The sequence below is a fragment of the Delphinus delphis genome, chromosome 13 (genome assembly GCF_949987515.2).
Source record: "Delphinus delphis chromosome 13, mDelDel1.2, whole genome shotgun sequence".
Taxonomy (NCBI): Eukaryota; Metazoa; Chordata; class Mammalia; order Artiodactyla; family Delphinidae; genus Delphinus; species Delphinus delphis.
The window spans coordinates 40,076,100-40,102,853 of NC_082695.1; the positions used below are offsets into that span (position 1 = coordinate 40,076,100).

At 47.1% G+C, this 26,754-nt stretch overlaps 1 protein-coding gene across 1 annotated transcript in view; it reads left to right on the forward strand.

Annotated features, from left to right (window-relative positions):
- The window catches only part of LAMA3 (laminin subunit alpha 3), a 241,905-nt gene that overhangs the window by 131,718 nt on the left and 83,433 nt on the right, over positions 1 to 26,754 (forward strand). The window contains exons 26-36 of the mRNA XM_060028799.1: positions 737 to 834; positions 1,717 to 1,861; positions 3,468 to 3,594; positions 3,677 to 3,816; positions 5,324 to 5,439; positions 6,579 to 6,790; positions 7,952 to 8,156; positions 20,304 to 20,448; positions 21,395 to 21,535; positions 23,191 to 23,352; positions 26,212 to 26,310. Of these exons, the coding sequence (XP_059884782.1) occupies positions 737 to 834; positions 1,717 to 1,861; positions 3,468 to 3,594; positions 3,677 to 3,816; positions 5,324 to 5,439; positions 6,579 to 6,790; positions 7,952 to 8,156; positions 20,304 to 20,448; positions 21,395 to 21,535; positions 23,191 to 23,352; positions 26,212 to 26,310 (1,590 nt within the window). The remainder of the gene's footprint in view (positions 1 to 736; positions 835 to 1,716; positions 1,862 to 3,467; positions 3,595 to 3,676; positions 3,817 to 5,323; positions 5,440 to 6,578; positions 6,791 to 7,951; positions 8,157 to 20,303; positions 20,449 to 21,394; positions 21,536 to 23,190; positions 23,353 to 26,211; positions 26,311 to 26,754) is intronic.

A 26,754-nucleotide genomic window follows, 5' to 3' on the forward strand; every position in this document is an offset into this window, starting at 1 on the left:
AGTTTTGATTTAAAATAAAAGGTATTAAGTTAATGACTGAATTTCTTGTGTGACTCAGAAACTAGCTCTGGAGACAGAGCCCAAATGTGCCTGAGATACAAGTCATCCTCTATTGAAAAGGATTGTTTGTGGCAGGAGCAGCCCTCTTTCTGAACAGCAGGCTCCCTGGTTGCCCACCACATCCCTGCCTCTCCCTGCCAAGGGGTCTGAAGAGCCAGCATCGGCCCAAGGCAGGAGAGAAAAATCTGTCAAAAGTCGCTGACAGAGAGTTGTTTTTGAACTTTCACATGATTTTGTTTATTCGTATAATTATTCCAAGAGCAATTTAGTCAGTGATCCTGCATAATAGTAAAAAGGATCTGTTGGACATAATGATGCCAGAGGGAGTGCTCGCCTATGATTTTTACTGCTTTACAATAATAGTTATAATGCCTCTGGATGAATTCTTAATGGCTTTTTGTTGTTGTTGTTGTTGTGTCTTTGTTGCTGTGTGCGGGCTTTTCTCTAGCTGTGGGTGTGCAGGCTTAAGTAATTGTGGCGCACGGGCTTAGTTGCTCCACAGCATGTGGGATCCTCCCAGACCAGGGCTTGAACCCGTGTCCCCTGCATTGGCAGGCAGATTCTTAACCACTGCACCGCCAGGGAAGACCTGAACAGCTTTTTTAAAAGAATGTGTTTGGCTATAACCTTGACTTTGCTGATAACCGGGACATACCTTCTTGTATTTGCTCGACAGCATCAAATTTGTATCATACCCACTGAAGAATTCTCAGTGGAATATTTGAGACCTCACGTCAAATGCATTGCCAGTTATGGGAGATTTGTTAATGAAAGGTAATGTGTTTCCTTCCTTTATCCCTTGTCTGTGCTGAGTGATACTTAATGCTTTTAAGGCTGTAGATTTATGTTTGACTTCAGAAGTGATCACAGGCCAAGGTGCTAAAGGCTGGTGATGCATTAAAAAAAAAAAAAAAGAGCTAAATCATTCATCCCAGCGTTCTTTCCAGAATTCCATCATATCAGGAAGCTGACACAATAGCAACTGGGGGAAATGTTTAAGCCTCACCCTTGAGGGCAGTTACTCTGAAGTTCTATTCTGAGCCTTCGTCAAGACTCAACTTTGTTCCAATCCTTTAATCTCTATGTCTGAGATTCCTCATTTACAAAAAACATGAAAATAATGACCCATCTCACAGCTATGTTATGAGAATTAGCTAACCAATGATTCTCGGGATTTGGGGAAGGTTGTTTGGATGTAGACTCAAAAATAATTTATGGATACAGTCATGACATCTTATGCATATGGTTGAAACCCCCAAGACAATGAGATCTGGCTGTGCCTAAAAGAAATGATAGGCATGTGTTCTCTTTGTTTTTGTATAGTTTTATGTCAACGTTGATGTTTAGAGGTGAATAATAATGTTTCATTGCATTGATCTCATTTAACAATGAATTTTAGTCCTAGGGAGGGAAGTTTTAAAAAGTTTCCATCTAGCTTACTTTCCTTCAAAATTAAGATTTTTTTTTTTCTGTCTTAGCTTATTGTATTAAGGGGGCAGCCGGAATACACTTGGCCAGTCCGGAGCACTGAGTATGTTTGTATAAAGATCGCCACAGGCTGGTGGTTCTCTGGATCCTTTTGACGCTTAGACTCTGTCTCTTCACCGGGGGACAGTTCTTCGGGTTTTGGTTATTTTTCAGTATTCTCTGTTTCAGCGCCACCTGTATCTCCTTGGTCCCTGAAACTCCTCCGACAGCATTAATTTTGGACGTTCCGAGTGGTGGGTCTTCCCCTCTCCTGCCCCAGGACCCTTTACCTTCTGCTGACGCTCTTACTGGAGTCACCTTGAAGGCCCCACAGGTAGGGCTCCCCCTCAGTGTGTTGCTTGTAAACCAGTGGTTCTCAAAGTGTGGTCCCAACCAGCAGCGTCCCCATCCCCAGGGAACTTGTTAGAAATGCAAATCTGCAGGCGTCACCCCAGAACTATTGAATTAGAAACTCGGAAGAGGGGCCCAGGAATCTGTGCTTTAACAAATCCTCCAGGGGATTTGGATGCCCCTAAAGTTTGAGCACCTCTGCTCTCAACTGTGGAGAATCCCAGGCATGAGGCATCCGGTTAATCCTGTCTGTGGCCGCCCCATCCTGACGCTCCTTTTCCCTCCTGCATCGCTGTCTACATAGTCATTTGGCAATTTTTCATGAGCCATCTTAGGATAGGTCACATTTTCACGGTCTACTGCTACTTAACGTTGTTGAGTCATTAATTATCTTCCCAGATCAGAACAGGAGCGCTTTTAGAACTCTAACAAATTTTTTGCGGCCCCAACTTGTAGGCAGGACATTCCCAATAAACACATATTGATCAATCATCTAGAGCAGAAAGGTGAAGTGTATGAAGGGAATACACCTTTTTTTCACTGCAAACTACACAATTGCAGGACTTAATGTTTGTTCTGATGCCATTATGTCCTTCTGATCCTAGAGATGGCTTGTGTCAGTTCACATTGCATCAAGATAGGAAATTAACAGGATTTGGCAGAGAAAATTTCGTAAGATCCCGTATGGGCAAGGCAACCTAGAACAGTAGGGGGAAATGAATTGAAATCATAGCAATAGAGCTCTACTCCTGGTTTTGCTATAAAATTAGTGTATGACCTTTAGTCAGTCACCCTCCAAGGCACAGCTCTCATCTGAAAGATAATCTTTTATTGTTGTTATTCTTGTAGGTTTTTTTTTGCGGTTTGAAAAGACTTATTACTCACATAGTGAGACTTTCTGGGGAGAGCAGGGTTCACCCTCAAACCTGAGCAAGCACTGGGGTCTGAATCTGGTTTTCGTTGTGGTTGGGGTGGGGGGGAGTCTGGGTGAGGGCTCCCTCTCCCATGGGCTGGAATTTGTGTGGTTAGAACTTCCCAGGTGTGCCAGGGGATGAACACCTGGGCTTTCTTATTAGCTTGTCCAGGTGTAGGACAAAAGGCAATAGGTGAGTGATGGAGCTTGAAAACCATCAAACATAAAAAATGGAGTCTGACCCTTTGTTACACGATTATTACAAGTAGTGCTTGAATGCTGGGAACATTCTTGTATGGCCTTTTGCACGCACAGTGTGCCTTTCTGTTGTTAAATACCTAGGAATGCAGTTGCCCAGTTATATGTTCAACTTTGGTGAAAACCACCACATAGTTTTCCAAAGTGATTTTACCAAACGTCCCTCCTCCAGCATCATTTATGGTTGTCCCACCGTTGGGTTGTCCATTCTGCAGCTGACGGTTATTTGGTTTGTTTCCAGTGTTTGTGATCACAAATAAAGCTGCCCCAAACGCTCAAGGGAAGGTTTTGTGTGAATGTGGATTTTCACTTCTCTTGGGTAAATACCGAGGTTGTTTTGGTTTTTAACCTCAAAATATCCCGTAATTCTAATTATTCATAACTCTGCAGCTTGAGGAATATTTTTTTTCCCACCCAGAACCAAGTGACCTTGCGAGGACTCGTACCGCGTCCGGGTCGATACGTCATTGTGGTCCATTTTTATCAACCAGTGCATCCGACGTTCCTGGTGCAGGTGTCTGTGGACAGAGGGCGGCTGCAGCCAGGTGAGCTGCGGGGAGCAGGGCCGGCTGCAGGGCTCACCTGCCTTGGCAGGGGTGTGATAGGAACGCCTCTCTCTGCCCCCAGGCATCTTCCGTGCCTCTTTTTGCCCCCATGTGCTTGGCTGCCGGGACCAAGTGATCGCCGGAGATCAGGTTGAGTTTGACATCTCGGAGCCGGAGGTGGCCGTGACGGTGAAGGTTCCAGAAGGAAAGTCCTTAGTTTGGGTGCGTTCTGCTTATTTCTCAGCTTGCTCTTCACGTGGTTGCCTTGGTTGGCTGCTCTGTGCGTCAGTTTTGGCTCATGACAATAATTCCTCCAAGGAACTGAAGCCAGATTTATAGAAGTGTTTAAATTTTGCAGCTAACTTTACCCAAAAAAAGTCTTTCTTTGACAATTAAAATCAAGGGAAAGCAGAATAATAGAGAAGTGACTAGGAAGAAAAACCTCCCTGCACGAGCCTGGAGCCCTCTCCTTCAGCCCCTCCTCAATCTCCTCTGACAGGTCTCTCTCTGAAGCATTGAACACTCATTTGTTCTTGAAAATTTCTTTCTTTTTGGCTTCCATAGCTACTTTCTCTTGTTTTTTTCCCCACTTTCTCCACCGCTCCTTCAATGATTTCTCTTTCCCTTCATCCCCATATGTCGCCGTTCCCTCGGGCTCGACGGTGAGCCCCCTTGTTCTAAGATTTCTCTTTGAATAACATCATCTGCGCCTGTCGATTCTGTTCTCTCCTCTGTGAGAATGACACCCACATCTGTGAACTCATTTCTCATCTTTGCTGAGCTCTAGGACCATCTACTGCACATCCCCATAGCCAGAGAGCTCACAAGTCCCTCCAACTTAGCCTGTTACCAGCCCAGCCCCGGGCATCCCCTACCCTGTTCATTACCTTGGTCGATGGAATCGTGGTCACCCAATGCCTGTAAAGCCTTGGAGAGCCAGGAAGCACTGCCCAGGCCTGCTCTGTGGCCCTCCAGTTTTTGCTCATGCCTCCTCTCTCTCTGAGGATGTCATCTTCCTAGGGCCAGGGGCCTGACTTTATTCATTTTGTATCCCCTGTGCCTGGAACACCGTCTGGCACAGGTACTTGGCAATGTTTACTGAACTGAATAACGTGAGAGCAGCAGACTCTGTAAGCAGTAAGTTGGTGAGTAGTTGACGAAGATGTTTGAAATTTCCTGCAGCATTCGTTACTGGCGCAGTCTGGTTTATACAGGTACAGAGAACTGAGCAGTATTTTTAAAGACTGGGGCTACAATTATTCATAATACAGTATCTGATAGGATATGAATTTCAGGGGCAAGCCACCATGTGAGTTTCCCCATTGGTCCTGCCATTTCGGTTTGCTCACATTTAAAAACACAAAATGCAACCTCTGGAGATGCAGGGTCATCCCGGGCGTGGATCACACAGGGCCCTGGCTGTCCTAACAGCTGTCCTGCTCACCCCTGACGTCTCCTGTCCCCGCCCACACCCGAGGCTGCTGCTTCTCTGAGCAGGTGCTCCAGGAGGTCTGCCCCCCACTTGGTATCATTTCCTGCATGGAAACGTGGCCTGAGCCTTCAACACTGGCTTAGGGTTGTTTTGTGATTCTTTTTTCATAAATCCTGTTTCATTTGGTCTTGGGCTTAACAATAAAGAACGTTGATCTTAGCGAAGAGAACGTGACGGAGAGCCGTAGGTATGCCGTGCTGTTGGAAATCCAAAGACATGCCGACAGCTTCCCTTTAGGTCCGTGTCCTAGTGGTGCCTGCGGAGAGTTACGACTACCAAATCCTTCACAGAAAATCAGTGGACAAGTCATTTGAGTTTGTCACCAATTGTGGAGGGGACAGTTTTTATATTGAGTAAGTATCCTTTGTGGAAAGGCCCTGGGAGGCATGCAGCTCTCCCACATTCCCGACCAGAGCAAGAGGCCCGGGGAGGGGTGGCCCTTGGGTCTGTCTCTTCCTCTGGGAGCCCGAGGGAGTGGCACTGAGTCCCGCGTCCTCGGCACACGCTACAGCCGTTGTGCACATCTGGGCGAGATTTCCCTCCTCAACTTTGATCTCAACAGATCACCCTCCAAGCTGGGTTTCACAGGCTGCTTGGGAGTTTCTCTTCCTCTTCCCTACTTCCTCTTGGCTGACTCAGATTCCTAAGATACCACACAGGGCTTCCTCAGCGGGGAGGCATGTGAGCCCTGAGTCCCACTCTCCTTTGCCCTCTGATTGAGTGGGGAGCATCACAGAGGGGTGGACCTCCCCCGTCTTCCCTCTGTGGGTCCCTGAATGCTAAGAGCCTAGAACAGCCCTGAGTATCAACTCCTGCCATTCTTTTCTGCAGACCCACCCTGCCCCCTTGTAGGTTTCCTGAGGAACTGAGGCTCCCGGGGGCCAGATGCCTTCTGCATAGAAAATATTAAGAGCAAAGGCTCTGAGGTCAAACAGCTACGGGTTTGAGTACCTGCTCAACCACTTCGTAGCTCTGTGGCCTCGGGAATGTTGCCTAATTTCTAGGACCCTCAGTTGCCTTATCTGTGAAATGGGGCTTAGGGACTAATTGGTTGGGTGGTTGTGAGGTTAAGTGAGGTGTAGGCAAAAATGCTAACACACATGTTCAGTAAATGTTGGCAATTCACCTCCTCATTATTATTCTAATTGGTGTATCATTACACATGTAGGTGTAAATTTTTTTGGTGACTACTTTATTGAGATATAATCCACACACCATACAATTCATCCTATAGGCGAATTTTCACCCCTTTATTCCAGCCACCGAAAGTTCCCACCCACCGTCCTGTGATGTGTCCTGGAGTGGATGGGGATGGGAGGAGGGGTGGCTGGCACCCTCTGTGAGTCCAGGGGTGGGGTTTTCTCTAACTTCCTCCCAAACTCCAGAGCCCCTCCCCCAAAACGCTGCTTGGTGAGGCATGTGGGAAGAGGAAGGTTGGGACCGTTTCTGGGCACGCCTCCCAGGATCTCACCATGAGTTTTTGTTTCCACAGCCCCCAGAAAGCCTCTGGATTCTGTAAGGATTCTGCCAGGTCCCTGGTGGCCCTTTACCATGATGGTGCACTGCCTTGTGAGTGCCACCCCGCCGGGGCCATTGGCCATCGCTGCAGCCCAGAGGGCGGGCAGTGCCCATGCCGGCCCCATGTCATTGGGCGGCAGTGTACCCGCTGTCAAATGGGCTACTACGGATTCCCGCACTGCAAGCGTAAGTGCAGGTTCGGGTCAGCCAAGGTCACCTGGGGCCAGGTTTCTTGAATTTCACTGTGCTGGAGACTCACCTGGGGATCCTGTGAAAATGCAGATTCTGACTCTCAGGGCTGAGAGTCTGCATTTCCAGTAACCACTCAGAGTATACCCGTGCTGCTGGTCTAGGGACCACACTATGAGTAGCAAGGTTCTAGAAGGTAAATATTTATGTTTCCCATGCTACATGACCCATGTGCTTGGCAAAGCAGGTGAAGGTAAATAGCCTCAAGCATCAACATATTGGACAGCTCAGTTCTCTTCTTTGTGGAATAGGTTAGGCTTCAGTTTTTTGTTTTTATTGTTTTTTTTTTTTTTGCGGTACGCGGGCCTCTCACTGCTGTGGTCTCTCCCGTTGCGGAGCACAGGCTCCGGACACGCAGGCTCAGCGGCCATGGCTCACGGGCCCAGCCGCTCCGCGGCACGTGGGATCTTCCCGGACCGGGGCACGAACCCGTGTCCCCTGCATCGGCAGGCGGACTCTCAACCACTGCGCCACCAGGGAAGCCCTAGGCTTCAGTTTTTGCAGCCTCACCAAAGCTCAGCTGAGTTGGGAGGAGAGCCAGGCTCACAGGGCGTACTCCTCACTGAATGAGGAGGCCATGGATCTTTATCTAGGAAATGTGCTGCAGCCCTAGACGAGGGTCAGCCCAGGCCACGTGAAGGGGGCAGAGTCCCCGCATGGAGGCCAGCCTTTGCCTAACAAGGGCCCCGCTGCTGCATCCTGTCCTGACCTTGGGCTCAGTGCACTGGGGTGACGTGGAGGCCCTTCAAGAAGCCTGAGAAGAGCTGACCCTCTGACAGAGGACAGGCCTCACGTTAGAATGACATGTAACTGCAGCTCAGAGTCGAGGGGCACCTTAGGGTGTCTACCTTGGTGTCAGTAGCTCCAGCTGTGCCTCACTCAGCTTCTGCACGTTGTGTCCACCATGAGCGTTGGGTGTGGTCGGTCTTGGCCCCAAGAAAGGGGCCTTTCAGATAAACCACACTCAATAGTACCATAAGGGAAGAAAAGCAAGACCTTTCTCCCAGACCCCTTGGAAGGTTCTGGAAACCCTGGTGCAGTCCTGCTGGAGGTCAGGGGCGTCTAACCCTTTCACCGTGTCTCTTCATCCCCGGCCAGCGTGCACCTGCGGCCGGCGCCTTTGTGAGGAGACGATGGGGATGTGCCTTTGCCCGCCCCGCACGGTCAGGCCCCAGTGTGATGCGTGTGAGACACATTCCTTCAGCTTCCACCCGCTGGTCGGCTGCGAAGGCTGCAACTGTTCCAGGATGGGCACCGACGGGGCTGCCACCCCGGAGTGCGACAGGGACCATGGACAGTGCAGGTGAGGCCTGGAGGACTAACCTATGGCATCCTACGGTGGGAAGGGAAGACGCTGTCCGTCCCCACACAGGTCCCCATTACTTCCCGCTTCGCATGGGCCCCGACACTGCTTGAGTTGACCTCAGGGTGGTGCTCCCACCCGGGATGGGCGTGGCGTGTGGAGCGTCTGGTCCCCTCGGGCTCGGGTGGCCTGGCAGAGCCTGGGTGGGCAGACGGCTGTCTCCCAAGGCCCAAGCAGCCTCGCCGTCCACTCCAGCCTCGTTCCGTGTGTGCATGCGATAAGTGCGTGATTACGTGATCAGTTCCATCTCCTTGGTCACCGGGTGGTGAGCAGCTGTTTGTTTGTACTGAGGTCTGGGCTCCGAACCTTCACTCTCGTAAGCTGGTAGTTTTGTTAAGGACGTTGCTTGATGAAGTCTAAAATCCCGAGCCTGCTGCCCTGACTCAGATGGGGGAGCCGGAGACGGTGCAGAGGACTCCACAGGGGGCCTCCATTTGGGTAGGGCGGCAGGGTGGGCAGTACCCGCTGGAGAGCCTGACCTGAGAGGCGGGGCTGCCTCCGGGGCCACCGAGGTCCAGCACACAGCTGCTGAGAGACAAGAGGCAAACGGCGGCTCAAACAGATGCCAGGGGGCCAAGAGGTTCGCTCAGCAGGTCAGCTCCGCATTGGAAACCAGAGGGTGTTGTCACGTGACTCCAGGTCATCAGCCTGATCTCGGCAGGACCAGAGAGTGGCCACAGGGGGTGAAGAACAGTCTCCTAGAAGAAAAGGCTGGAAAGAATCTGAGAGGGGTTATGTGGCAGGAAAGCTGAAGCAGGCTTCTGCCATCCAGGCCGGTGTGACCTGTGCAGGAGAAAGCGTGAGGCTTGCCCCCGCCCTGCACTCCCCCCTCCCCCCCACCCAGGCACGAGGACATAGACGTCGGTGCCTGTGATCCCGGCGTGAGAGCCAGGAGGGGCCGTAGCTGCGAGTGGCAGGCGTCTGCTTCTCCAGCTCCAGGGCAGCTGTGTTCGTTTCCCGTGGCTGCTGACAAATGGCCACAAACTGGGTGTCTTCAAACAACAGAAATTTATTCTTTCATGGTTCGAAAGGCTAAACGTCTGAAATCAAGATGTTGCTCTTTCTAAAAGCTCTAGGGGAGACTGTTCCCTGCCTGCCTCTTACCTTCCCGTGTTGCCGGCAGTCCTTGGAATTCCTTGGTTCTGCCTCTGTCGTCTCATGGATTCTCCTTGTGTGTCTCTGTCTTCACATGGCTTTCTCCTCTCTGTGTGTGTCTGTGTCTTTCTTTTCCTTTTTTTTTTTAGCCTTTGAATTTTTAAAAACTTTAATTAAAAAAAATTGACGTATAGTTGATGTGCAATACATATTGTCTAAGTTTCAGGTGTACCACATAGGGATACACAATTTTTAAAAGTTATACTCCGTTTATAATTATTATAAAATATTGCCTATATTCACTGCGCTGTACAATATGTCCTTGTAGCTTATTTATTTTACCTTTTTTCCTATTTTTCTTTTTTGAAGTATAGTTGATTTACAATGTTGTGTTAGTTTCAGGTGTACAGGGAAGTGATTCGGTTATACACATATATGTGTATATCTATATTTTTTCTATTTTTTCCATTATAGTTTATCACAAGATATTGAATATAGTTCCCTGCTCTATACAGTAGGACCTTGTTATTTATCTATTTTATATATGGTAGTGTGCATCTGTTAATCCCATACTCTCAACTTATCCCTCTCTCCTTCCCCAGTGGTAACCATAAGTGTGTTTTTTATGTCTGTGAATCTGTTTCTGTTTCGTAAATAAGTACTATTTTTTTTAGATTCCACATATAAGTGATGTCATATAATATTTGTCTTTCTCTGTCTGACTTTACTTAGTATGATACGCTCTAGGTCCATCCATGTTGTGGCAAAAGGCATTGTTTCATTCTTTTTTATGGCTGAGTAATATTCCATTGCATATATTATATACACCACATCTTCTCTATCCATTCATCTGTTGATGGACGCTTAGGTTGCTTCCATGTCCTGGCTATTGTAAACAGTGCTGCTATGAACATTAGGGTGCATGTATCTTTTCGAATTAGAGTTTTCGTCTTTTCCAGATATATGTCCAGGCGTGGGATTGCTGGATCATATGATAACTCTATTTTTAGTTTTTTGAGAAACTTCCATACTGTTTTCCATAGTGGCTGCACCAATCTACTTTCCCACCAACAGTGTAGGAGGGTTCCCTTATTTATTTTGTATATAGTACTTTGTACCTCTTAATCCCCTACTCCTATCTTGCCCCTGCTTCCCTCTCCCCACTGGTAGCCTCTAGTTTGTTCTCTATATCTGTGGGTCTGTTTCTGTTTTGTCATATTCACTAATTTGTTCTAGTTTTTAGACTCCACGTATAAGTGATATACAGTATTTGTCTTTCTCTTTCTGACTTATTTCACTCAGCATAATACCCTCCAAGTCCATCCATGCCGTTGCAAATGCAAAATTTCATTCTTTTTTATGGCTGAGTAGTATTCCATTGTATATATACCTGTGTCTTTCTTTTTTTATAAGGACACCAGTCCTATTGGACTAGGGCCCGCCTTACTCCGGTATGACCTCATCTTAACTTGATTATGTCTGCAAAACCCCTATTTCCAAATAGGTCACAATCTAGGTACTGGGGATTAGAACTTGAACATACCTTTTGGGGACAAAATTCAACTCTCTATAGCAGCGACGTTTACTTTTCCTGAGGAAGGACCTTTAACCACACTTCTGATTGTTGCCCAACGTCTAACAGTTCCTTTGTCCTCTGGGAAGGAAGCTGAGTGAAAATTTGAGTCATGGAAGATTCCAAGTCTTTAAAACCACAGGTTGTGAGTCCTCCGTGAGTCAAGTCGGTTGCCTGTCCTTCTCCAACTATGAGCCTAAATGGAATGTGACCGGTACAAAGAATTTTGAGGTGTTATCAGAGAGCTTTCATCACATACATTTGGTTCTGGTCCCTCCAGTGCTTACGCAATTCTCTGGAAGGAAGTCAGGCGCTTAGTTCATTACTAAAGACTTTGCATTGGGTTCCGAATGCACCAATAGGCCTGTGAAGATGTCTGACCTATTTCCAATAAACTCCTGCTTCATGGGCACTTAGTGTGGAAGCACAGGCTTCTACCAGGACCTGCAGGGATGCTACAGAACAAAAAGGTGCACTGTGCCCAGGAGTTGCTTGCTGTCTTGTGGCTGTAGAAGATGGATAAGTGGGAAGCTCAAAGGACCTAGATGTGCCAGTCATGACCCAATCAACTTTGTAGAAGAAGTGAGAGACCAGACCTAAAGAAACTGTAGAATTAGAACTGGCTTCAGAAAAGGAAATCCAGGGTGTTATAAAAAGGGAAACAGATTGAACTAGGAATAATATTCCTTTTCGTATATTTGAAAAACAAGTCTAAGGAAAGAATCTAACATCTTTATGTGGAATGGGTTTGCATGATCCTTCAGAGGAAAGAATAGTCTGACAAATAAGGGGGGTAAGCAGAGAGGGAGGTCTTAGCATTAAAATCCTTTGCTGACTCAAGGGGCTGGGAATCCGGATATAAGAAAGGCTGAAAGAACAAGGTTCCGTTTGAACAGCAGAATGCGCAATGCATAACCTTGGGAAAAATAAAGAAAAAAACTAGACGGAGGAACAGGAGAGGAGATAAACAGGGGGACGTGGAACAGTTATTGGGGGATGGAATCCTGGCAGAGGACGAAGCCCAAGACTCTGTAGTGGCTCCAATCACAGCTGCATGAAGACACTCAGAGCCCTAAATACTGAAAACATTCCAGTGCCTCCATATTTAATTAAAAATAAAAACTTACTAAGCCGCAAAATAAGTGCCAACAAGTCCAAGAAAGTTCTGTTTTTCCATAGTGGCTACTTCAGATTTTCTTTTGAAAACAGATCACCCACGTGAAGAGTTTGGGGCTGGGGGTAGAGGTTGGGGAACCATGTACATGGGTTAGAGTGAGAGAGGACCCCAAGGAGAAGGTGTGGACACACAGGAGGGAAAACAGGTGTGGGTCCTGGAGGGGGTCCCTATGTTTAATCATAGGAGGCAAAGGAGCCAAGGAGGTGGAGAAGCAGTTTTCAGGCAGGAAGAGAAGCAGGAGAATTCACTGTCTGAGAACCAGTGGGAGAGTTTTAAAAGGATGTGGATGGCCAGCAGAAGAAGTTGCTGCAAACAGGACCTCACACACAGTCTCTCAATGCTGCCACCACAGAGAAAGGAAACTGAGAACGCATTAAAAACTGTAAAAGTCAGTTAAGGCACCATCTACGAGAGAGAGATTTACCACAGGATGTTAGGTACAAATTCTAAGGAGAACTTAACAAACCTTCACTGGCCAAAGACAGTTTAGTAGACTAGAAAATTCCTAACTCAGGACTGAGGACATGTTGTATAGTAGTTTTGCCCACACCCGAGGGAACATCAACAGGAATGGAATCTCATTGACCAAACCAAGATGTGAAATTATTTATCCTGACATTACCAAAAAGGCTGTAATCACCTAATGGGATGACACATCTTTCCATGATCAAAGTGGATTTGTCATGAAAGGGCCTTGGCAGATAATGTAAGAAAAACTTCAGTTTATTACATGACTGTAAATTGCACAAATTACCCATGACAATTCCAGCGTTGATGCCAAAAAAGCTTTTGATTGCCTAAAGGATTATTTCTTTAGAAAATATTAGAGGAAAGAATGCTCCCCGCTGCCCCTGAAAATATCCTAATGAAAATGAAGAATGTGTTTAGAGGAACCTAACATTCAAGTAAAAGAAGTAATCAAAGAAACCTGGAACTTGCAATAAAAAGAAGAACATATCCTTTCTCAGTGATACAACAGACTCTCTTACAGTTGTACAAGTTATCACCAATCACAAAGCTGAGAAATTTGAATTTTCAAATTTTATTTGACTATTTAGAGGTGTTAACGTTTATCATACTAAAGGGAAATCGAACTGTTATAAATATTAATCTCCTTTCAAATGAATTACAGAAATAATTGCAGCAATCCACAATACTCAGTTTGTTCTTAATTGAAACTAGTGCTGTAATTTTAGACACAATGGGAAGTAAATTCAATTGGAGCCATAAGATTGAGTTCTTGCTTATCTTTTTTTTTTTTTTTTTGCGGTACGCGGGCCTCTCACTGTTGTGGCCTCTCCCGTTGCGGAGCACAGGCTCTGGACGCGCAGGCTCAGCGGCCATGGCTCACGGGCCCAGCTGCTCCATGGTATGTGGGATCTTCCCGGACCGGGGCACGAACCCGTGTCCCCTGCATCGGCAGGCGGACTCTCAACCACTGCGCCACCAGGGAAGCCCCTTGCTTATCTTTGTCATGAACTAGCCAGGAGACTCTGGGCAAGTTGCTTTGCCTTCCTTGGTCTCAGCTTCCTAATCTATAAAATGAAGCTTGGTACAATCATCTCCAACTTCCCACCTAAATTTAAAACTCTGATTCTATTTCTTCTTCAATCTCTGATTGTATCATGGAAAATATTACAGAAGTATATTGTATAAATGATAAAAAGTCCATTGTTTGGGACAACTCTCTCGGGATTGTGGTCTTAAAGATGCTTACATTGATCAAAATTTCATTTTTTTATAGCATCACAGTAATTGAATCAGATATAATAGCAATGAAAAAGTACATTTGCATCTGCTTTTAATAGTGGATGACTGTGCCATCAGATTCTTTGAACAAACGAAAGAGCTAGGCTAACCTCAGAAGATTTTATCAATCAGATACACAGATGCTGGGAATCACTGCTTTAAAAGACTATCGTCACGTCGATGACTTTCAAGACATTTTAAGATCGGTTATAGGAGATGGCAGTTCACCTGGACGTCCAGTGAAACCACATGTGCAAACGTGCCTTTTCAGAAGAGCAGCAGCAAAAGGAAAGCCATTTGGGGGGACCCTGATCTCAGCCAGTCTCACAGATTTACTAAATGTGTTAGATGGAGAAACGAAATACCAGAAAAGGTCGTAGACTTGGCATTCTGGGAACAGGAGTACTTCCAGGTCGGCAGAAATCCACAAGCCCTAACAACCTGGAGAAGCAATCCCTTTGAGGCAGCTCATCAAATAATAGGAATGGTAAATTCCAGACGGCGTGCAGGCAGGTGCTGGGACACAGCGGTGAGCAGGGCGGATGGGGACGGACAGAGCTCAGAGTTCTCACTTACGTTTCCTCTGTCCCAGAGGCACCTACCTTTTAAAGTTCTCTAGAGGGTTAAATATCCTGTGTGAAAACCCTTAGAATAGTACCTGACACACACTTGCACCCAGTATTAGCTGTTGTTATTATTTGCGAGGCGCTTGGCTGTCTGCCTTCTGCCCTTTATACTTTGTCCTCCTGAAGCCCCACCCATTCTCCTGGCTTCAACCACCCGACCCTTGATGATTCCCGGATCCAGTTCTGATCCCTGACGGCTGTCTTATCCCACATTCGTTGAAAATCAGTTCTACCTGGGTTCCCCTATTGGTTTTCCTTAGGGGGGGCCTTGGCGGACAAGTCCCCTGACCTCTGAGCTCCTGTCCCCTCACATGTATAATGAAGTGTTAGATTAGCTGATCTTTAAGGGCCCTCTCAGCTCCTAAACTCTACACTGATTCCATATCTGAAACCCTTGCCATTGTCTTGCCTTTCAGGCCATTCCTCTCTTTGAATGTTTTTTAAAAAATTCTACATATTGGTGACAGCCTCCTCCTGGTCCCCAAAGCCTGAAATCTCAGCATCACCTTAGAGTCAATTCCTTTTTCCTACAGTCAATCAGGTGTCAACTTCTAACAAAGTGTGTATTGTCCCCCTTCCTTCGATGGCCCCCTGCAGGTACTTCCGCCTGGTGAGGTCCTTTGTGACCACTTCCTGTGTGAGTGATCCTGACAGTCTCCGGATTGACCTTCCTTTTCCTGGCTTCCTTTCTTCCTTCCTTCCTCCCTTCACCTTTCCTTCCTTCCTTCCTTCCTTCCTTCTTTTCTCCCTAATTGAAGGGGAATATGCTAGTACACAATTATACTGGGATTTAAAAATCGATTTTCTCCGTCATTTTTTGATTAGTGCATAGAGAATGTTGATACATGCACGTGTCTATGATTTCATCTTCTTGGTGTGTGGGGTTTTTTAAAAACTAGGATGAAACATTTTCTTCAGTCCCTGTGATGTTTTGTTTTTGTTTCGGGCTTTAAATTCTGTTTCGTCAGTTAGTAGGTTTTATGACTCAAACCATATCCAGCGCCTACTCCAGTCTGGGTGCTGTGCTTCGTGCCAAAGGCACACATACCTGCTAACGAGAGGTCATGGTCTGGTAGGGGACCCTCTACTCATCAATAATGACAGTGCAGCATAATGAGCGCCATATTGTGTGCAGGCCGCTGGGGGGCGGAAGTGGCTCTGACCGGTACCACGTCCATCACATGACTCTTTGCGTAAGAACCTTGCTCAAGTCTCCATCGTCTGAGAAAATAAAGACCAGCTTTCCGTGGTGATCTGGCCCCCACTCACCTAACTTAAGCCTTTTTTCAGCTTCTCTGGTTTTTCTCGCTTTCTCTAAACACTATTTGCCTCAGTTCAGTTATCAGCTCTCCTTTCCCCTCTTCTGTTACCCCCAAATTATCCACATCCTTCAAGGATTCTGTATGAAAGGTACAAATGCAAAGAAGGCATGAAGCCACTGCAAGCCCACAGAGCTACCCTTGTCATCTCATTGCCAAAAGCTAGTTCTAAGCTTAGCCATCGCATCTCTCACGTGATTACCTTACTTTCTGCATCTCTATGTCCCATGTCCTCAGTGAAAATGCGCGAAGGTCAAGACAGGCTTATTCTACTTCTTCCCCTCCCTCCCATGTCCCCTAAACCGAGGATGTGTATATATCAATAGAAGGCACTCAGTAATTATAGGATGAATAAATGAATGAATGTAAGGTAGACTTTGGATTCTAGTTTAAAACTGGACTTGAATGGAATGCAATATTAAGGGATCCGTGGTATTTAATGAGCAAAGGGTAGAGTTCACCCTAATGCCCGACTTTCCGGTGACCTGTGAGACACACGAGCACCCACACACTTGCAGGTGTCATTTCATAATGTTTGGCCCTGAGCTCGTTGCCGTGGAGATGACTTCACTTGACCCGCATCCTCAGTGATGCCACTCTGCACCTCCTGGCAGCAGCAACTGGAACCTTCCTGCCATTGCAGGAAGGACAGCTCCTCCGGTAGCACAGCGTCTCCCTGGAGGAGTGTGCAAGGTCAGGCTGACTTTAGGTCGTTTTTAAAAGACATTCAGCCAGACTTCGAGGAGGAAGTTTCCTTTTTATTCCCTGTTGTCTTGGCACCACACAGAGCTCCTTCGGTTGCCTGCTTTTGCGCGGGATTCACGTGTTCATTGCTCTCGGCGTGGCATTACACAGAATCCAGACATCGTATTTTCCATGTTGTGGTGAGCCCTTGCCCATCAGTCCCACCCGGGGTCCTGGGGTTCAGCTCCCAGGCCACTGCTGCTATCACTCTGTTCAGCTTTTTGCTTTTTTCTATCCACTCTCCTGTGCTCGGCTGCTACCTACGCGCTGAGTGAGGCTCAGCGCTTCATCCCATGTTACCGACGCGGTTACACCCTCTCTGCCCAGCTGTCCCTCCCACCACGTCATCCCACGGACGCCCTGAAGTAAACAGGCAGACGTTTCTCCTGGTCTCGACAAGCGGCTTGCGCAGCTGTCCACCCTGCAGAATACTCCCCTTCCTTTCTTTTCCAGTGAAGTAAAAATATAAGAAAGAGGCTCCCGTCTGCCTGTCCTCACCTTCAAGGCCCGGGTCCAGGTCAACGCTCAGGGTCACTTGTCCCCCGGAGGCACTCAGGGTGTGAGAGGCTCGTGGGCACCAGCCTTCCGTGAATGCACCTGTTGGCCAGCAGCCCTGAGTGTTTGCTAAAAGAAGCGTCCTGGACTTCAGGACGACAAGCTGCCTGGATGGGACTTTGTGACAAGAGCCCTGAGCACAGCATCCTCTTCCTCACTGCCGGTGGGAAGAGCAGGGAACGCCCAGGCTGAGTCGGGTCATTGCCAAAGTTCCTCCTCTGGTCTAGGTTTCTTCTTCCAGACAATTTTATTTGGAGGGGTTCTATGTACTCTCCCTTCCCATCTCTCACCCACCAGAGTTCTTGTGCTCCAGAAATAGGGAGTCATCTGGGAACAGTCAATTTTCTGCTGGCCCGTGATTGCATTTAGTTTGGGATTCACAAGAAGAGAGTAGGTTGTTATTAACCTGGGCCTAGGAACCAAATTGTGTGTGCTAGAGAGAGAGAGGGAGAAAGAGAGAGAGAGAGAGGTGATGTAACCTGTGAGTGGGTGGAAGTACTTTTCTGAGATGGCCCATAGGTCCTCCAGCTTCCCAGAGGGTCCCTGACCTCTTCCAGAGTTTGCAGTCCCGAGTCTGCAGCAATCGCTCCAAGCAGACTGCTTCCACCTTCCACCTACCACCTAAAGCACTAGAGGTGTGATTTGGAGAATACTTTTCTTCCTCACGGAAACAGTCCCTGCAGGTATCAGGTAGGGAGGGAGACGAGGGGGTGGGGCTGTGCTGAATGACATTTGACCTGTCAGCAGGCCTTGCAGGTAAAAGTGATTTTGTCTTTTTATCTGTGGTGAGTGGGATAAAGGGAAACACATCTGCTCCCCTTAGCTGATACCGTAACAGGAGTAATGATAGCAAATACTTACATGTGCACGGCACTCTTCTAAGGTTTTTAGATGTTTATTACATTCTCACGGTAATCCTATGAAGTGGGTATTATGAGCTACTCTTACAGATGAGGAACGTCAGTTGTAAAGAGATTAATTGCTCGAGCTTCCTGTAAGTAGCAGAGTTGGGATTCGAACCTAGGCCACCTGGTCCCAAGTTTGTGTACTTAAACACGTACAGAATGCTTATAATTATAAGCAGATATTTGCCAAAGGCAAACTTACTGGGATATAAAGTTATATTTGTCTTTTTTGGGGATGGTCCCTGGGGTGAGATTATTTTTTTAATTGAAGTATAGTTGATGCACGATATTATATAAACTACAGGTGTACAATATAGTGATTCCCAATTTTTAAAGGTTATACTCCACTCACAGTTACTATAAAATATTGGTGTTGTACGATATATCCTTACAGCTTATTTTATACATAATAGTTTGTACCACTTCCTCCCCCACTTCCCTCTCCCCACTGATAGCCACCAGTTTGTTCTCTATATCTGGGAGTCTGCTGCTTTTTTGTTATATTCACTAGTTTGTTGTATTTTTTAGATTCCATATATAAGTGAGATGATACAGTATTTGCATTTCTCTGTCTGACTTATTTCACTTAGCAGAACGCTCTCCAAGTCCATCCGTGTTGCTGCAGATGACAAGATTTCATTCCTTTTTATGGCTGAGTAGTATTCCATTGTATATAGATACCATATCTTCATTATCCTCGAGTGAGATAGGTGATAGCTTACATTTGGTAGCAAGTTAACGATAAAATATTTCAAATCAGATTGTGCTCCTAACAGTCTAATAGAAAGCAGATTTCCAAATACTTTCTTTGGACCCACAAGAAAAAATCAGTATGCAGATCCATCAGGCTTCAGCTGTGGAGCTCAGTGACCAAGCTGCCTCTTCCTCTCCTCACGTCTCGGGTGTTGGGCTTCTCAGCCCTGAGAAGCCGCTAGTGTTTTCTCAGCCACGCTTGTGCTCAGAGCTCCCTGGAGCCTCCTAGGAGCCCAGCCCCACACAGGCCGTTGCCCGCCTCCCTCCCTGCTCCACTGTCCAGCCAGACCACTGAGGGTCCTCCTTGCCTTCTGTCGCCTCGCCCAGAGCACGATGAGCCCCAGCATCCTCCCCCTAAGATAGTTTGGAACCCATCCCCCCATCCATACTGAGAACCTCTGCCCTCGTTCGGCCCCCTCATCTACCTGCTGTGGAACCGATCTCAGCTCAGTCCTTCACACACAGCCAGCTGCCCTCCTTCCTCTCTGAAAGCTTTCCAAGATGACGGTGGTCCTGGGAGGCAGCGGCTACTGCTTCCCGTCTCCCTCAGACGAGAAAGCAAGGCCTTGAGAAGTTGGATAACTTGCTGAGACGCTGTCTCTAATACACGTGAGAGCTGGGGTGAAACTCCAGCCAGTCCGCCTTCAGTGTGCAGAGCTCAGCCCCACGCTCCAGGGCCCCGGACAGTGTCACAATGGCCAGCACCTCCGTCCACATGAGCCGGCCCCCTCCCGCCTCTCCAGGCTCGTGGTTCAGCATCCCTGCTCATACCCCTGCTCCAGGAGCACCCGCTGTGTTCTCTGCACGTGCCAAGCGGTGTCCTCCTGTTCCTGCTGTCTGGAATGCCTGCCCCACCCCCTAACCCGGGACACTTGGACTTTTACACTCAGCTCAGGCATCACCTCCCCCAGGGATGCTGGGTCCGAGCTGGCCCTCTAACCCCTGTTTAGATCCTGTGTGTATATCGTTCACATTTCCATCTCAACACTTAAGAGCTCTCAGGCCCAGGGACTATGTCCTTCTGTGCACCCCAGAGCCTAGTACCAAGCCTGGCCCTTGGAATCACATCAATGATGGTCATTGTTCTTTTTTTAATTAAGGTATAACTGACATGTAACATTATATTAGTTTCAGGTGTATACATAATAATTCGCTATTTGCGTACATTGTGAAATGATCACCACGGTAAGTCTAGTTAGCACCCGTCACCGTACATAGTTACAAATTTTTTTTTCTCATGAGAAGTATTTTTAAGATTTACTCTCTTACCAACTTTCAAATATGCAATGCAGTGTTATTAACTATAGTCACCATGCTGTACATGACATCCCAGGACCTGTTCATTTTATAACTGGAAGTGTGTATCTTTTGACCCCTTTCATCATCAGGATGACGGTCACCTTGAGCTATTTTGTGTGAGTGCCTTGTATCCGCTTCTCTCCATTCTGCCTTGGACGCTAGCACCCCGTGGACAGGCCCTGTGTCTATTTAACTGGCTTCATACAGCAGCTGCCTTGCGGCAGTGCAGGTCGGCTTTAGAAGCGTGTGTAGAAAGATGACGAGGACGTTTGCTTCCTTTGCTTAAGTACAGATGCAAGCCCAGAATCACAGGGCGGCAGTGTGACCGGTGTGCTTCCGGCTTCTACCGCTTCCCTGAGTGCCTCCCCTGCCAATGCAACAGAGATGGAACTGAGCCAGCAGGCTGTGACCTGGGGACAGGGTCTTGCCTCTGCAAGGTAAGACGGAATGTGCAACGCTGGGGACGTTGGCCACTGACCATTGTGGAGGGTCTTCATGCTGAGTCATTGTATAAAAATAGGTGGGAAATGGGATTGACCCAAGATAGATTTCCATAATGACTATAGCACTTTCTAGTCATTCTCATTGGATAGAAATAGTTAGAAACGAAGACCTCCCCCCACACCCCGTCACTGCTCTTGTCCTTTGAAGAGGCCACAGACCTCCTTAAGAATCTGATGACAGATATATACTGTCTTCAGAAAAATCGACACACACGTTTGTCTATAGTTTCAAGAGGTATATGGGTTCCCCTGAAGCCTATTCCTGCCCCATGCACCCCAGGTTAATCATCTCTGCTCCAAGGCATTCTGCAGGGTGTAGGAGAGCCCCCGAGTCCCAGTGGATGTTCTAAAGCGGTAGTAAGTGGGATGAACCCCTTCCCCCATATCGTGAATCCTTCTGGTGCTCTTTCTCTACCTCCACGTTGCCAAAGGGCATCTTATGAAATTTAGGAAATCCTCTCTTCCATTTGTACATGGTATAAAAGTTTAAATAATTAATGTGAGGGGCTTCCCTGCTGGCGCAGTGGTTGAGAGTCCGCCTGCCGATGCAGGGGACACGGGTTCGTGCCCCGGTCCGGGAAGATCCCACGTGCCACGGAGCGGCTGGGCCCGTGAGCCGTGGCCGCTGAGCCTGCGCGTCCGGAGCCTGTGCTCCGCAATGGGAGAGGCCACAGCAGTGAGAGGCCCGCGTACCGCAAAAAAAAAAAAAAAGTGTAAATAATTAATGTGGTAAAAAGCTGAACAGCCATGTAACTTTGGATGCTTTGTTAGCATCCATGTTCTGTCATCTTAGGTTGATACTTAATTTGTGCACTTAGATCTCTTCAATCAGAGAACCTTTAGAAGGAATGACCTCTTGTCTCATGTTTTTCTTCAATAGGAAAATGTGGAAGGTACAGAATGTAACGTGTGTCAGGAAGGGTCATTCTACCTGGACCCAGCGAACCCCAAAGGTTGTACCAGCTGCTTTTGTTTCGGAGTCAGTCATCGTTGTCACAGCTCACATAAGAGGAGAGCTAAGGTGGGCAGGGCATTAGACTCCTTTTGTTTTTATTTAGTACTTCCAAATGAGGAAGTAATGCACTGGCATGAAACGTGAAGGGTTGTGGAGTTTTTTAGCATCTTGCTTGGTTAGAATGTTAAGCATTGTGCTCGCTGGTCCTCAGCCTGCAGTGTTCTGTCCCCAGATGTCCTCATGTCCCTCAGTTCATCAGCTCTCTGCTCAAGTGCTTAGAGACGCCATCCCTCACTCTGTGGTTTCACCCTTCTCTGTGTACTTCATAGCGTGTATCACAGTTCTAAAGGTTGTCTATTATGTATCTATTTTCTCCACCACTCACATGTAAGCTCCTTGATACAATCCCAGTGCCTTGAGCAGGATCTGGAACGTAGTAGATGCTCAATAAAAACTCATTAAATAAATGGAGTTAGTTGTTCCTGCCCCTCATTTCTTCTTATCTGCTTATCTTCCTGTTTTACTTTCCTTCTCACCTGTTTTAAAATTAACTCCAGGAGGGGCTTCCCTGGTGGCGCGGTGGTTGGGAATCTGCCTGCCAATGCAGCGGACACGGGTTCGAGCCCTGGTCCGGGAAGATCCCACATGCTGCAGAGCAACGAGTAGCCCCCGGCTCGCTGCAACTATAGAAAGCCAGCGCGCAGCAATGAAGACCCAAAGCAGCCAAAAATAAATGAATAAATAAATTAATTAAAAAAAATTAACTCCAGGAAACTAAAACTTTTGTTGCCTTCATGATTCCATGAAACATTAGTCTCATGATTGCTTTCTTGTGTGACATGTCTTAACGTCCAGCAAGTATTCAAAGAAAGACTATTTTCTCTATTTTACTGCCTGTCTCCTGAAAGGAATGCAGGCTTGTAATGGGGAAAAAAAAAAATTAGTTTGTAAATCCACCCTGAAGTCTCCTCTTCTTACCCTCAGGGGAACCCAGAAGCATTATTCTGACTCTATGTCTTGTCAGTTCCTTCTTTTTCTTCCCCTCATAGTTTAACTCCTGGCTTCCTTTGTGATCTGGGGAATATTTAATTTTGATGCTCCTTGGGACTTCCCTGGCGGTCCAGTGGCTAAGACTCCGTGCTCCCAATGCAGGGGGCCTGGGTTCAATCCCTGGTCAGGGGACTAGATCCCACATGCCACAACTAAGAGTTCTCATGCTGCAACTAAAGATCCTGCCTGCCGCAACTTAAGACCCAACACAGCCCAATAAGTAAATAAATATTTTAAAATAATAATAATTTTGACGCTCCATTTAGAGAAAAATAATGACAGCAGTCCACTGTATTCCACATCACATTTTCTAAGGAGCTCACCATTAAAATGTGCCCACAGTCCTAGTTATTATTCACACCCTTATTTGTGTATTATTTGAATATTTTTTGAACACCTACTAAATGTCAGGAACCAGGATGCGTGCTGGGCTACAAGGATAAGTCCCACGTGCGTCTGGTCGCTACCCTTTGAGAATTCCTAGTTGTGATAGGTCAGGTGGGGGCTGAGTGGGAGTGGGCTCCCTCACTGGAGTCAGACACGAGAGGAGATACCGGAGGGAAGCCTTTGAAGTAAGGTGGCTGCCCCACAGCTCTTTTTACTCTGCATAATTCAGCCATCGTCAAAGATGCCATGGGTACACGTTTCCATCCATTGCCTCTGTGTTTCAGTTTGTGGATATGATGGGCTGGCGCCTGGAGACGGCGGACGGAGTGGACATCCCCATCTCCTTCAACCCGGGCAGCAGCAGCGTGGTGGCTGACCTCCAGGAGCTGCCCTCAACGGTTCACAGTGCGTCGTGGGTCGCCCCTGCTTCCTACTTGGGGGACAAGGTAACCAAGTCCTGCTGTTCTCCCACGCTCTTGCTGGACCTCCTCCATCACTGCACGGGCACCATCTACTGGATGTCTGGAAGGAAGGTTCTGGAAGTTCAGGTTACTAAAACTGAAGAACTTCGGTTAATCACAAATGCAGAAGATGGAGAGGCTGAGGGTGTATGGGCCTCAGGGGCCCACATAGTTGCTGACCAACAAAGGAAATCCTGCACCAGGTTCTTCCTGATTTTCACTTAATGCCAAAGAAATTTCCTCTGGGGAAGTAACCATTTAAATAATATCTGCCGCGAATGGCACACGTATGCTTTTAAATGCCAATGCTGAGAATGCTTTGTTTTAAAGCAGAAGAAGGGCCCCTTGTCAGGAAAACAAAAGCTGAGAAGTGACTCATGAGTTTATTAAAAGAGGCACAGGATCCAGTGACAGCACGGCTTTCATTAGTAGAGTCACGTGTGGTCATGAATACATTTTATTTCTTTTTTTAAAGTTTTTATTGGAGTATAGTTGATTGACAATGTTGTGTTAGTTTCAGGTGTACAGCAGAGTGGATCAGTCATACATTTACATATACCACTCTTTCTTTAGATCCTTTTCCCATAAAGGTCATTACAGAGTATTGAGTAGAGTTCCCTGTGCTGTACAGTAAGTCCTTATTCGTTATCTATTTTATACGTAGTAGTGTGTATATGTCACAGATGTAAAAAACAAACTTATGGTTACCAAGGGGGGAAGGGGGAGAAGAGGGATAAACTGGGAGACTGGGAGTCACGTGTGGTTAGACGCTCCTTGGGGAGCTTATAAAGGAGTTGCTTTTCCTTTGCTGCGTAAGTTATTATTCCAGGACCTGACCACCTACACTCATTTATATGGACAGAAGTAGAAACATCCTCAGGTGATATATGCGCCTGGTGGCCCAGGATAGAGCTTTGAAGAAAGGGTGGATTTCACAGAGCCCAGCCCAGGCCATGCCGTAGTCTCACATCTACAATGACTAAATACTCGTCCCTTGTCAGCCTGAGCTCTCTGATTCTGTCTTCAGGTTGAAGGACTATGGATTTTGACCTCTGAGTATGGGGAATGTTGCTCCTCTCATATAACCCCACTTCTCCCTCATGTGATATGCCTCTTCACGTCCACATGGCGAGCCCTGTACTTACTGGTCATCTAGTCCTGGCTAACAAATGACCCACAAACTTGGAAGCTTAAAGCAACAGACCGTCATTTTCTTGCCCAGTTTCCATGGATCAGGAATCCAGGAGTGGATGGCCCAGGGTCGTTCATGCGGTTGTGGTCAAGATGTCAGCCAGGGCTGCAGGCATCTGGGACTGGAGGATCCACTTCCAAGCTCACCGGCGTGGTTGTCAGCAGGCCAGTGTTCCTTGCTGGCTGGTGGTCAGAGGCTTCAGTTCCTATTCACATGAGGCCCACCGCAGGCTGCCTGAGGGTCCTCATGACATGGCAGCTGGCTTCCTCCAAAGCAAATGAGGGAGAGAGAAAGAGGTGGGTGGGAGGGGAGAGGAGAGAGAAAGAGACAGGGAGGGAGAGCAACGTTTTTGTAACCTAATTTCAGAAATGACACACCGTCACTTCTAACATATTTTGTTCGTTAGAACCCAGTCACAAAGCCCAGCTCACACTCCGGGAGGAGAATTAAGCTCCACCTCTTGAAAGCAAGAATATCAAAGGATACGTAGACATATCTTTAACCTCCTCAGTCCATCAGAAAGGCAAAACTTAATCTCAATAAGATGATTCAAGATGTGACCTCGGAATACTTCCAGATTCTAAGGTCATAACTCTGTGAAGCTGTGTAGGCTGTAGCTTCTAGGGAAGCACTTCAGTGGATTGGGGGCCCTGCAGGGCTGCCCCTCCTCCCTGCACCAGATTATGTGCATCTCCAATAAGGGTATTTTGTCTGCCTTCCCTGAGATGATGTTGCCTCTGATTTCCATCCTTCGGTCACTCCTTCCTTCTTGATCAGTTTTTACTTTAAGGGTGGGAGATATCAGGACCAGAGGTGAAGTCGCTGTCTAAAAAACCCATGATCATTCACCTCCATGTTTCCACCACCGGCATGCTGCGGAGGCAGCACTGAGAGGAGGCCCGTATACCTGGTGGTACAGGCGGACATGGCTTATGCATCTAGGAGAATGCAGAATCACTTAGGAAATATGCACCATGTGCCCTCCGGGGAAGCTGTTTTTTTGTTTTGTTTTGTTTTATGGTACGCAGGCCTCTCACTGTTCTGGCCTCTCCCGTTGCGGAGCACAGGCTCCGGACGCGCAGGCCCAGCGGCCATGGCTCCCGGGCCCAGCCGCTCAGCGGCATGTGGGATCTTCCCGGACCGGGGCACGAACCCGTGTCCCCTGCATCGGCAGGCGGACTCTCAACCACTGCGCCACCAGGGAAGCCCGGGAAGTTTTTTTTTTTTGACAATTTATTTTTAGAGGTTCATTTTGTAACTGATAGATGTTAACCAAGTCTCTCCATTAAATAGGAAAGCAACGGCCTAGATTTCTTAGAATAGCCGTGGATTAAATAGACATTTTGGTTTAGTCATCATCTAGAATAAAAGGATCTTATTTGTTTCTGCGTGACTATTTTTCTTTTTAACAGAAGTATCTTCTTGCTTGTAAAACTCAATCATGTTCACGTTGAACATTTTAATTGATATAAAATGGCAGAAAGTAGAAAGTTAAAATGCCATCTTCAATTCCACTCAGTAGAAATGACCACTGTTAACAGGCTGATTGTGTATCTTTCCAGATCTATGTGCCAGTATACTTCGTAGATGAGTTAATGTTGCCATGTTCTCTTTTAATGCTTGTGCTATTAATCCTACTATTTCAATTTCAGGTTTCCTCATATGGTGGCTACCTCACCTACCAAATGAAGTCCTTCGGACTGCCTGGTGACATGGTTCTTCTGGAAAAGAAGCCAGATGTGCAGCTCACCGTAGGTGTCAGAACACGACCCAAGTAGCAGAAAGTGGCGGTTGCAATTGGTGCCAATCCAATTTTAGGACATCTTGATAAGTGGCCTACAGAAAGTTTGGATTAAGTCATTTCCAATATTTTGTAGAAACTCAAAGGGAAGTTTAGAGCATGTAGCACCTCCTCAGGGTCCTTGGTCCCTGACCATCCCAGCCCCAAATGGTTTCTCTTTTCTTCCCTTGCAAAGAACTTAACCATCTCTCACTTGGCGTCTCACAATCACTGCCTCATCATAAACTTGTTTTATGTTTCTATCTTTCAATTTTGTCTGACATTTTTGAGACCTCCCTGTTTGCAAAGTCACATTGCTGGGCTCGTAAAGGACAGGTAATCCCTGTCCTCAAAAAAAAGTGTAACCAGGGGCTTTCCTGGTGGTGCAGTGGTTGAGAGTCCGCCTGCCGATGCA